This window comes from Bos taurus, chromosome 15 (assembly GCF_002263795.3).
Source record: "Bos taurus isolate L1 Dominette 01449 registration number 42190680 breed Hereford chromosome 15, ARS-UCD2.0, whole genome shotgun sequence".
In the NCBI taxonomy this organism is placed as follows: Eukaryota; Metazoa; Chordata; class Mammalia; order Artiodactyla; family Bovidae; genus Bos; species Bos taurus.
In genome coordinates this window covers 50,965,932-50,979,027 of record NC_037342.1, presented here as the reverse complement: position 1 = coordinate 50,979,027, position 13,096 = coordinate 50,965,932, and the positions used below count along the sequence as shown (strand labels likewise).

Below are 13,096 nucleotides of genomic sequence, written 5' to 3'. Positions count from 1 at the left end.
GTAGCCACAGCCCAGGAGAATTGAAGCCACTAGAAGCTGGGAGAGGCAAAGAACCGAATCTCCCCTAGACTCTGGGGATGGAGGGGGCCTTCCCAACATATTGAATTTGGGCTTCCGGCCTCCAAGACTGCAAGAGAATAAATTTTGTTATTTTAAGCCACTAAAGTTGTAATCTGTTACACCAGACATCTGAAGCTCATATAGTCCTTTTGTTCTCTGGAGTAAAAAGTATATTCTATTTAAATCTCTTTTATTTAAAACTAATTATTGCTAAAAGACATAGGAAGACTGCTGAGTTAGTTTTTTTTTTCTTTTTGGATGGGTGGGGAAAGGGAGTGGTACCTTGCATGGCTTGCAGGATCTTAGTTCCCTGAGCAGGGATCCTGAGCCCACAGTAGTGAAAACACTGAATCTTAACTACTAGATCACCAGGGAACTCCCAGGTATTAGTTTTCTATACCTAAACTTAGCAGATTAAAACAATGTACATTCAGTATCAATTTCCATGGGTAAGGAGTGCAGACTTGGGTTAGCTTAATCTCTGGGTCTCTCAAAGTCAAGATGTCAGTAGAAGCTGTGATCTCATCTCAGGCACAGTTCTCCAACCCCTCCTGGTTGTTCATTTCCTTGCAGTTCTAGAGCTCATGGCATCTTGATGCTTCAAAGCCAGTAGGAGGGAGAGTCCCTCATTTCAAGAGCCCAGTCCAGTCACCAATTTGGGCATTTTCATTTGTCAGGTCAGGGCCACCCAGGATAATCTCCCTTTTTGCTAAAAAATTAAACTGATTCTCAACCTTAATTGCATCTGCAGAAACCCTTCACATTTGTCACAATTGTGTGAGTGACATCCATCGTGTTTCCAGGTCCTGTGTATACTGAAGAGGAGGAGAGTTTGAGGGCCTATACCCCAGGAGGTGGGAATCTGAGTGCTGTCCTAGCATTCTGCCATCACACTGCCTTTATCCCCAGTAGGATGATTCTCTTCCCTGTAAAATAAGATGTTAGATTTAGTTCTCACAGTTCCTACTGATATTTAGGAACTCTACATTGTTTGAAAATAGGTGTTAATTAGCTAAGTAGATAATATTTAGAGATAGGATAGATCAAGGCTGTAAAGAAAGATGAAGGTAGAGGGTAGAGTAATTCTTTTATTGTACAAAAAGAGAATACATTTCAGCAACATGCTTTCATTTGTTAAAATTTCCTGGTTTGTAGAGATGATATGGGTCTTCTGAGAGGACTCAGCAGGGATAAGGGGAAGAGGTAAGCCTTAGTCAGCCTGCTTTGAATCAATATGACTACATAGCAGTTTGTCTAGGAAAATCTCTGGGCCTTATACTCCTTACATGACAGCATTTGTTGGGATATGGGGACATGGCAATTAGTCATTTGCTTGGTTTTTGTCATAGTTTCAGATGGTCATTGAATGATTTATCATCAATTTGGGTTGTTTGTTCCTTAGATCCTTCAGTATGATATGTGGAATGTTACTCCTACAGACCTGTGGGACTGGAACCTTCTCAAGGAGAAGATTGCAAAGTAAGTAGAGATGTAAAGTAGCTTTGGGTTCAGGTTTTCATCCTGGCTCTTTCAAACTTAGGTATGTTATTTTATCTTCTGAAATTCATCTTTTTCTCTTTTAAATGGGACTAAAAGGACCTATCTATAGAACTGTTATTGTGAAAATACTTCCTAGGACAATATATGTACAGTAGTCTGCAATGAAAACATTTTAGTACCTGGTAGGTATTATTAGTTGATGTTGTTTTAGGGCTTAACTAGCAAGAATGGGTAATTCTTTTTCTCATTAAGCATTCATATTTCCAAGTGTGTTTGCTTTTTAAATGTTTTCCACTTTTATTTATTGCTTAATTACATTGGGCCCATAAATGGCTTTCACTGAATTGATTATCATAGGACTACATTAGGGAATTTAAAGAGCTTTTGGAGGGTTTAATATATTAAACTGTTGGAGAGAAAAATGTAAAAATTGAGTCTGTAGGCCTTTTCAATTAATAAACATAAGAAATTTGAGTGCAGGCAGAATGTTTTTCTGAGTCAATAATGAAACAGGTTGCTTTTGCTTTCTATCATGACTGTCTGACACGTCCAGGTTGATGAATATACATAGTGTTTAATGTTTGCAGAAGGAAGCAGTAGCTTTAAATGCTCTTTAAATATACCCGTTTACCTTCAGATTGTTTCATTGCTCAAATAATATATGTTAGACAATTTAGAAAAACATACAAGTGAAAAGGGAGTAAAATGAAAATTACCCCAATACCACCTGTTTGTATTTTTTTGTCTGTCATCCTCAGACTTTCTTCTGGTTTTGTATATATATGTGTATTTACATGCAAATTCAATTTTTTAAAAAATGCCCCTGAACTCTATTTTTACTTTGTTTTTTTCTCAAAATACTGTAGTTTAAATGTCTTTTATGTATAACTTTTTAAAGTTTCAAAATTAAAATAAAAATTTCAACATAAATACACATTCATTGTTAATAAAGTTCAAGTACAGAAACAAAATAGAAAGTAAAAGCCCTTTTTTATACCTCTTCTACCAACCACTTGTCCTACAAAACAAACAAAAAAACAACTTATTTCTTTTCTCAGAGATCACCAACATGAATGGTGTATGTTTTTCTAGACCTTTTTCAGTTCATTTGCAGATGTGATCAAACTTGACACATTCTGAGACTTTTTATTTAGTGATTTATTTTGGAGATCTTTCTCTTTTAGTACATGCAAATCTATTTAATGTTTTTAGTGATTACAGATGATTCCATAGTTTGGATGTATGTGACTTTTCAAAACATTTTCTTATCTGTGGACAAGAAACCACTGTCCACTTTACTGAGGGAGTAGACATGGAGCTAGTTGGTGGTTTACTTGATGCCTCACAACTAGAAAGTGACATGAAAGTGAAAGTGAATTAGCTCAGTCGTGTCCGACTCTTTGCGACCCCTGTGGACTGTAGCCTACCAGGCTCCTCCGTCCATGGAATTTTCCAGGCGAGAGTACTGGAGTGTGTTGCCATTTCCTTCTCCAGGGATATTCCTGACCCAGGGATCGAACCCTGGTCTCCCACATTGCAGGCAGACGCTTTACCATCTGAGCCACCAGGGAAGCCCTGGTGAAAGTGACATAGAGAAGTTGAAATTTCAGTTGTATACACTCCATTAGGATATGAGGCTCGGTGCTAAGTACTGTATGAATCTAGAGGTATGGAATGCAGCAAAGGCAAGCTCTTTGTGCTCGAGAAACTAAGTAAGGTGAGACATGTACACAAATAAAATATACGTAAAGGTACAGGTCATAAAAAATATTTGCAATGCACATACTTGTATTTGACATTTTTACTTACTGTTGTCTGCCTGATCAGGAAAGATGTTTTAGCATAGGTATCTCTTCAGCTAAGGTTTTTATTATTACTATTTTATTACTACTATTATTGTTTATTTTGGCTGTGCTGGTTCTTCATTGAGGCACGTGGGCTGAGTTGCCCTGAGGCATGTAGGATCTTAGTTTCTCAACCAGAGATCAAACCCCCATCTCCTGCATTGGAAGACAGATTCTTAACCACTGGACCACCAGGGAATTCCCTAGGCTGAGCTTTGAAAGATGTGCTTAGCACAGTTTGAAGATTTTCAGAGCTCAGATACTACATTTTTAAGCATTCTCTTTGGCACTGAACGGAGTCAAGAGGTTAGCATTCTTCTAGGAACTTTAATTAACGAGGTGATAGAGGAAGTCAGGAATATTATACTTTGAGCGTCATTTTCTGTATTCATTATCTTATTCAGTATAATGAAGAGTTGTGGTGATAGACGTTTGGGTCTTACCACTTTCACATCATTAAGTTTCCTTAAAGAGCCTAGCACAGTGATCACATAGTCTCTTAGAAAAGAGTGAGGGTTAAATGAGTGTACCTGTAACAGGTGGGGACTCTCCAACAGCCATTTGAGTGTTTCCTTAGGCAAGATGGTGTATCAAGTGCTGTGATTCTTAAGTGGCATAAGTCATGGCATGATAAAGGTTGTCAGCAGTAAAAGTTGTGCTAATTCTGTTTAGGAATCAATCATTCATTTAGGAAAAGGGCATACTGTAGAGTTGCATCCCTGTAGGGGTTAAATGCAAATGTCAGCATGTGAGTGTGGTGCATGTATGGTATTTACAGCAACTGCTTTACTACGTTGATTAAAGTAGCTGTCTTCCTGACAGATAGTAGCATAAGGACCAGCACCTAATAATCTCCTTTTCTTCAGGTATGGTGTAAGAAACAGTTTACTTATTGCCCCGATGCCTACTGCTTCAACTGCTCAGATATTGGGAAATAATGAGTCAATTGAACCTTATACCAGTAACATCTACACTCGCAGAGTCTTGTCAGGAGAATTTCAGGTGAGAAGATTACAACCAGACGTACTGGAAAGTCTTTTAGAAGCCTGATGTTAGGAGTAAATGCTGCTCATATTTAAGATGCCCCTCTATCTTAGAATGGGGGCAAAGTTTTGATAAAGTGAGCTGTCATCTCTAATGTTATTTATGTTATTTCAGCATATAATAGACATTTTATAAATATCTATCAGAAGAATGAAGGATTGAGGGTTGAGTATGAAAGCAGTTTGTTGATATTAGAGTTCATGTAATGTGTAACCATTCTTTAATCATGTAGTATATGTCATATACTACGCTTTACTACGTGTGCTAAACTATAACACATATACTATAGCCTCAAATGCTTAAGTTGATGATACTCCAGATGTATAGAAGTATCTTTTAAGATAGTGGTTCTCAGCCTTGGTTACAAACTAGGAATTTGTGATTGGAAGGACCACTTTATTTTTTTTTTTTTTTGAGGTTCCCAAGTAATTCTTGTGTGCAGGTTGAGAACCACTAATTTAACAGATATTTATTTGTGAATTTACAGATATTCTGAAGTAAATTTCTGTAAGGTTTGGGTTGGGTACATTTACAATTTTCTCAAGTATTTATTGTGTCCATACTTAAAACAAGAAAAGAATCATTCTACATACCCAGCTTAGGCAGTTAGCTCCTTTCACTTTTGCAGTACTGTATGTTATGTTTTGAATAACAGGTATCAGGATTTTAGAGGAATATTTCATGTGATGGGATATGTCACTCAGTTTCATAAAAAATAGAATTTACCAAGCAATCTAATGTTAAACTCCAAGTGTGTAATCCTCTTCAGGCCCTGTTGTTGTTTATTCTTTCACATTTTTCCTCCTTTTCCTTTCAGATTGTAAATCCTCACTTACTGAAAGATCTTACTGAGCGGGGCTTGTGGAATGAAGAGATGAAAAATCAGATTATTGCATGCAATGGGTCCATCCAGGTACAGAATGACCAAAAAAAACAAAGTGTGCTCTTCAGGAGCTAAGTTGAACATTGGTACCTTCTCGATTATCCCAGGCAATACAGAGAAAGAATGGCTGTTCACTCTGGTCATATATCCAGGCCTTACCCTCTTGTTTGTGCAGCACTATAAAACAATGGTTCCCAACTTCTCTGCATGTTAGAATACATTAAAGAGCTATTAAAGCTGAAGCTTAGATTGTTTCCATACCAATTAAATGTCTGGGAATGAGAGTTCAGGCATCAGCATTTTTTAAAGACTCTCTAGATAATTCCAAAGTGCATCAGAGTTTGGAGACCAGTGATGTAAAGCCTGAAATTAGAGTCAAACTTAATTAAAAAGTTTGATGGAGATTGAAGACTGATAGTTCAAAAGTCAGAGCCACAAATAGTGTTTAACAATAAAATATGTGCAATTGAGAATCAAGAAGCATTTATTTGTAGATAGAGGCCACTTATTAGATATTGGTCTGCTCAGCAACACAGATAAAGATTCCTGTAACATTTCTGTATTTGCTGATAGAAACTGTAGCATTAGCCAGTCTATGTTTTGATGCACGCTAACCCTAGACCTAAGAAATAAGAAAGCCTTATTTCTATTGACTTCGAGTGGAGTTTGTGGAGTCCTACCATATTTAAAAGGTTTTTGTGTCATTGCTTCCTTGGGTCATGTTTCTGTGAGTTACAGCCCTGAATTTTTATATTTTCTGCAAAACTCAAGGGTCTTTTATTGCTTAGCTTTGATCTGGCCTTCCTTTATTGCTGCTGCTAAGTCACGTCAGTCGTGTCCGACTCTGTGCGACCCCATAGACGGCAGCCTACCAGGCTCCGCTGTCCCTGGGATTCTCCAGGCAAGAACACTGGAGTGGGTTGCCATTTCCTTCTCCAGTGCATGAAAGTGAAAAGTGAAAGTGAAGTCTCTCAGTCATGTCCGACTTAGCGACCCCATGGACTGAAGCCTAGCAGGCTCCTCCATCCATGGGATTTTCCAGGCAAGAGTACTGGAGTGGGCTGCCATTGCCTTCTCCGCCTTTCTTTATTAAGTGCCTCTAAAACAGTGAATGTTTTGGCCATTAACCAATTAAAAATGAATCTTACATAACTACCACCAGATTGATATTTTGTTGGTTAGATGGGGTTTTATTAGACTTTATAAGCTGGAAGTGAGTAGTCTTAGGAAACTTGATAAGGATCATACTGTATTAAATGGAATGGCTAGGATCAGATCTGACTGGAAGTAGAATCACAGCCAGACCCTGGGGCATCGTTCTATTAATTATACTGCTTTCTTCAACCAGAGTACAATAGCATCTGCTTTACCTTCTTCAGAGCATACCAGAAATTCCTGATGACCTGAAGCAGCTTTATAAGACTGTGTGGGAAATCTCTCAGAAAACCGTGCTCAAGATGGCCGCTGAGAGAGGCGCTTTCATTGATCAAAGCCAGTCTTTGAACATACATATTGCTGAGCCTAACTATGGCAAACTCACTAGTATGCACTTCTACGGCTGGAAACAGGTTGGTGGAGGAAGTCAACCAACTTAGAATACTTTAGAATTGGAACAGAGTTTTATTTTCTAGCTACCTATTAAATATTGCCACCTGGAAGTTCTTTCACTTTAAGTCCAATATGTTAAAACATGTGGATTTATACTAGATTAAGCTCTCACTTTGAATTTTCTTATTTTGGGTGGGATTATTTTATTCAAAGCTTGTAGGCTCATAGGCGTTACCTATGATCCTTCCTTTACTTCCCATGTAGTCATTCACCGTGTGCTGTTGGTTGTTCGTTTGTACTGTTTCTTGAATGCCTTTCTTTCTATTCCATCACCGCCACCACCTTTATTCTTAAGTTCTTACCTGATCTCTTTGCTTCTGGTATCTTTACTCTAGGCCAGCTTGTGTCCTGCTACCATTCCTAAAATAAAACTATACATCAACCACCTATTCAAAAATACCCATTGTTTCCCAGCTTTAAAACAGAATAAAAGCCAATCATTTAGCTAGTCACTGCCAACTGTAAAGACCTGTGAGTCTATGATGTGTTCTTTTTTTAAAAAAAAGAGTATTTATTTTTATTTATTTGACTTGCATCGGGCCTTAGTTGTGACACAGGTTCTTTTTTGTTGGGGCACGCAGACCGCAGACCCTCTAGTTGTGGTGCTTGGACTCTGGAGTGTGCGGGCTCAGTAGTTGTGGTGCAGGCTTAGTTGCTCTGCAGCATGTAGGATCTTAGTTCCTGAACCAGGGGTCAAACCCATGTCTCCTGCATTGTGAGGCAGAGTCTTAACCCCTGAACCATCAGGGAAGTCCCTATAATGTATTCTTATTCCCTAACAATGTTCTAGGTATTTATATAGAATTATAATTTTATCCTTTTATTTAACAAACTTTTATTGAACTTGTACTGTGTTCCAGGACTAGGGGTACTGAATAGAAGGTGATGGTTCTTAACCATGAAATAGTTGTCATCTGTACTTATACAGAGAAATGGTCTAGACCTCTAAATAGTTATAATCTAAAGCAGACATGTTTTCTTAGGAACTCCTGGAAGTCGTGCACGTAAACAAACAAAAAAAGACTAGAGAACAAAAATATTTGACATTTTGAAAATGATAAGCTTGTTTTAGTGGTGAAAAGGGTAGCGGGTACTGTCTGTCTCCTTCTCTCTCTCTCAGCGTTTTTGAGAGGGCTTCCTGTGCTGTGTGTGTGCTCTGCCTGGTCACTCAGTTGTGTCCGACTCTTTGTGACCTCATGGACTGCAGCCCAGCAGGCTCCTTTGTCCATGGAATTCTCCAGGCAAGAATACTGGAGTGGGTAGCCTTTCCCTTCTCCGGGGGATCTCCCCAACCTGGGGATCGAACCAGGTCTCCCGCATTGCAAGCGGATTCTTACCAGCTGAGCCACCAGGGAAGCCCAAATAAAAAAACAGCTGGGGCTTCCTAGAGGAGATATAATTCCAGATTTAGAAAGCAGTTTGACCTGGTCTATGAAAATGTATTTTAAACATTGGTCTTGAATGTTTAATGTTCTCACAGCTTCTCCTAATTAGTTGTACTTACTTCCCTTTCAGGGTTTGAAGACTGGGATGTATTATTTAAGGACAAGACCAGCCGCTAATCCAATCCAGTTCACTCTAAATAAAGAAAAGCTGAAAGATAAGGAAAAGGTATCGAAAGAAGAAGAGAAGGAGAGGAACACAGCAGCCATGGTGTGCTCTTTGGAGAACAGAGATGAATGTCTGATGTGTGGGTCCTGAGGAAGGGCTTAGAAGAGACCAGCACTTCCTCAGTAGCCAAACTACTTCTTGAGCTTAGATAGGTGCAGTAGGTTTGCTTGAAGTGGTAAGGCTTTGCTGGACCTTTTTGCAGCAAAAAGATCAACTGGTTTAAAGTACTGTTTCTGTATAAGTGTGAAAGTAATGATTTTTTTTAATTGATATATTGGGAATCAAACTAGATGTTTTAGAAATGCAAAAGAAGTCATTTTGCAAATAGGGAGTGATTAAGTAGGGTTTTTATCACCCATCTGGCACCCCTTTTCTGGTGACTTCCATTTTGGTAAGGAAAGTTTGGTGTGTGCATAGAAACAAAATGAGTCATAACCTGTGAGAAGTGCTGATGGGGCCTTTATTGGGTGTGGTCTAAATAGGTCATTCTGAAATAAAGATAATAAACATTTCTAAATGACTGTGTGAGACTAATTTTGTCACTTATTTTCTTTCAAAGGTCAAATTTGTAAAAGCATTTTTTGTTCTTTGAGAGTTCAGGGAAGAAATTTTAAGACAAATTACTTAGACACCATATAGAATTCTGATTTTAATATGTGCCTTTTTCCTCTTTTTAAAAAACTGTGGTAAAATAAGCATAACTAAATGTTACCATTTTACCCATTTTAAAGTATACAATTTAGTGACATTAAGTACATATACAAAGTACAGCCATCACCACTATTTCCAGAACTTTTTCATCGTCCCAAACAGAAAGTTTATATATAAAACAATGAATTCCTGATCCCCTTCTCCTGTCATTGCCTGGTAACTTCTATTCTACTTTCTATCTCTAAATTTGCTTATTCTAGGTATCTCAAGTAGAAGGGATCTTAATATGTGTCCTTTTCTATCTGGCTTATTTCACTTAGCATAATGTTTTCAAGGTTCATTTATGTATCACATGTCAGAATTTCATATCTTTTTAAGGATGAGTAATACCTCATTGTGTATATATATATGTATATACACACACATATATATATACCCCATTTTGTTTATCCATTCATCCCTTAATGGACATTTGGGTTGTTTCCACCTTTTGTCTATTGTGAATAATGCTGCTGTTAACACTGATGCACAAGTAGTCTGTTTGAATTCCTGCTTTCAGTTCTTTTGGGTATGTACTAGAAGTTCAGTGCTTGGAATATCTGGTAATCTTCTGTCTAACTGTACTAATGACTTTTGACAGTTTGATTATAATGTGTCTTGGTGTGGGTCCCTGAATTTATCCTAACTAGGGTTTATTGAGCTGCTTGGTATAGTAGATTCACATCTTTTGTTAAATTGGGGAAGTTTTCAGCCATTATTACTTCAGATAATGATTTTGCTGCTTTCCCTCTTTTCCTTCTGGGATGTCTATGTTGCATTTGTCAGTCCACATTATTAGTGTCTCAACGGGTCCTTTAGGCTTTGTTCACTTTTCTTCATCCTATTTTTTCCTCTAATCTCAGTTGTCTTATGTTCCAGTTCATTTATTCTTTCTTCTTCCTCAACTTTGCTGTTGAGCCCCTCTAGTGAAATTTTCATTTCACTTATTGCTCTTTCCAGCTCTAGAATGTCTGGTTCCTTTTATTTCTATGTCTTTGTTGATAGTCTGATTTTGTTACTACAAAATCTTTGTTACTACATTGTTTGCCTTTAGCTCTTTGGTTATGATTAAGACAGTTGTTTTAATGTCTGTCTAGAAAGTCTGATGGCTGAGTTTCTCTGAAGCGGTTTTTGTCAGTTTATCTTGTTCCTTTGAATGTTTTCTTGTTTCTTTATAATGCTTGTGATATTTGTTGTTGAAACATTCTGAGACATTTCCAAAATGTTTTTGCAGTGAAGTCTGCTCTTCAGAGTATGTTCAGTTAATGTTCTGATAGCTTTCCTAGGTCTTTGCAGATTGGCTCTGTGCTAGGACACTCTCATACTTCTCCAGGCTTGCTCTGAGCCTAAGCAATGTGATGGTTGATTTTATGTGTCAACTGGCTAGGCCATAGTATCTAGATATTTGATCAAACACTAAATAGATCTATGAAGGTATTTCTTTAGATGAAATTAGCATTTAAATTTATTGACTTTGAGTAAATCAGATCATCCTCCAAAATGTGGGTAGCCTCATCCAATCAGTTAAAGTCCTTAAGAGGAAGAAGACTGTGGTCCTCTGAGAAAGAAGGACTTCTGCCTCCAGACTGCCATTGGACTGATCTACAATATCTGCTCTTCTCTGGGTCCCCATCCTGGTGGCTTACTCTGCCAATTTTGGATTTCCCAGTTCCATAGTTTTATATATGTGTATATATAGAGAAGGGGGAGAGATAATGGTTGACCATTGAACAGCATGAGTTTTAAGTGCATGAGCCCACTTATATTTGGATTTCTTCAGTAAATATGACAGTTCTGTACAATCTGTGTTTGGTTGAATCTGGATGTGGAACCATGGATGTATCATGGGACTTGAACATCCATGGATTTTCATATCCTTGGTATGTCCTAGAACGAATCCTTGCATTGTTCAAGGGTTAAGGGAATATATAGATAAGATAGTATATGTGTGTGTATATATATATACACACACACCTTATTTTCTCTGGAGAATGAGAGCCCTGACTAATAAAGTTTTTGGTACTGAAAATGGTTCTATTGGAATGAAGATGAATTTCCTGAATTGGTTATCTAATTTGATGGGATTTAAGCATGACTTCTCAGTAGTGAAGAGAGCTCTGATAGCCCATGGGGTGATGTGGCAATAGAGATGCAGAATACCATCACTGGATATTCCTAATCAAATACAAGGGGCAAGGGTCTGGGTTACCGTGTATGTGTTCTGCCTCAGGGATATATCAGCTCTCCAGCCCAGTATCGTAATTAATAGTTCATCTTGATCACTTTTCCTTTCCACGGTACATCACACTGCTCCATTACATTGAGGTCAGGTTGGACCTAGTGAGCGAAAAGAAGCAGCTACTATAGACTTACCAGTACGACGTTTGTGTATCAGAGTAATAAGTCTGACAAAAATTAAGGCACCTCTATCAGTGAAATTTCTAGGGGTCACTGATATGAGGCATGTTGAGGTATTCTTTCCATGGTAAGGGATAAATTGTTCTGACTCCTCTTACAATCAAAAGAGGCATAAAGCCTAGTGGTCCTCTATGGACTTTGGAGACAAAATGGTAACATACTCCTCATTTGGGTGTGTTATTTTGACCCATTTACTGTATGACCCTAAAAGCTGCTAGTTTTGAGTGGGGCCCAGAACAAAGAAGGCTCTGCAACATGTCCAACCTGTCATGCAACCTACTCAAATATCAGTAACCATCCTCTTTCGATCCCTTGAGAGAGACAGCTTTTGGCTGCTACTTGCTGTGCCTCAAGACTGCTTAACTAAAGACCAAGTTCCTATGCAGCCTGAACTGCTATCATGAACTGGGTATTATCTGCCCACAAAACCTAAAGTTGGCATGTGTAGTAGCATTACATAGCATCATCAAATGGAAGTTGTATATACAAGCCTGGCCTCAAGCAGGCCCTGGATGCACAAGTAATCTACTGAAGAAGTGGCCCAAATGCCCATCACTCCTGCTTCTCTCCCAGCCTGCACCATGGCCTCATGGGACATTCCATATAATCAGTTGACAGAGGAAGAGAAAACTTGGGTGGTTTACAGCTGGTTCTGCACAGTACAGGACACCTCTTTTGGGGACATCCCTAAAGGACACTCCATTCCATAGATGACAGTTATGGAGATCTTTCAAGTAGGGGTGACTTAGATAAATCACACTGGGTACTATGGGAAGAGTGTCCTGACCAATGGGTTTGGGTCAAGGTCAAGTACAGATAAGGCCTAGTCTGGCCTTTGGATGAAATTGGGTCCCAAGAGAAGACCTGGTTTGGTGGTCTCCGACTGCTGGGCCCCTTGGCTGGACTTGAACTCTTTAGGCTAGACTGGACACCTGGGATAGGTCTGACCCGTGTGCCCGTGTCAGATGGGGATATCAGGCAGAGCCTCACCTGTGTTTGGAACTGCCTGAACTCTGGAATCCAGCCTGTGTGCTTGCATTAGACTGGACCTAGGCATCAAGACTGACCTGGATATTTGGTCAGACTGGGCTTCATGTCAAGTCTTATGCCATATTTGGGACTGATTGGGCACCAGGGAAGGGTCTGTCCAGTATTGTTTCAAACTGTGTGTTCAGGGCAAATGATTATCTGCATGACTTTATAGAACTTCCAGTGGAGCTCCATATATCCAAGTATTTACTGGGGACTTTCTCAGGAGTCAGGGAGAAGAGGACAGAGAAATGAAACTAACAGCGATAAATAGGGAAAAACAATTTTATTATTAGATTGAAAACAGCATTCTAAGGATTCAAAAAGGAATAGTTTACCAACAGTGAACCCGCTGTTGAGCCTGTAATCTCAGGAAATTCCAGCCCGTCCCTCAGTACTGCCTGTTTAT

General features: G+C 38.8%; 1 protein-coding gene across 1 annotated transcript in view; it reads left to right on the top strand.

The window, feature by feature from the left end:
• RRM1 (ribonucleotide reductase catalytic subunit M1) overlaps window positions 1–9,071 on the top strand; it is a 40,361-nt gene extending 31,290 nt beyond the window's left edge. Inside the window, 5 exon segments of the mRNA NM_001113296.1 lie at window positions 1,463–1,539; window positions 4,271–4,406; window positions 5,266–5,361; window positions 6,711–6,899; window positions 8,455–9,071. Coding sequence (NP_001106767.1) covers window positions 1,463–1,539; window positions 4,271–4,406; window positions 5,266–5,361; window positions 6,711–6,899; window positions 8,455–8,640 — 684 coding nt within the window. The 3' untranslated portion in view covers window positions 8,641–9,071.
• The last annotated feature ends 4,025 nt before the right edge of the window (window positions 9,072–13,096 follow it).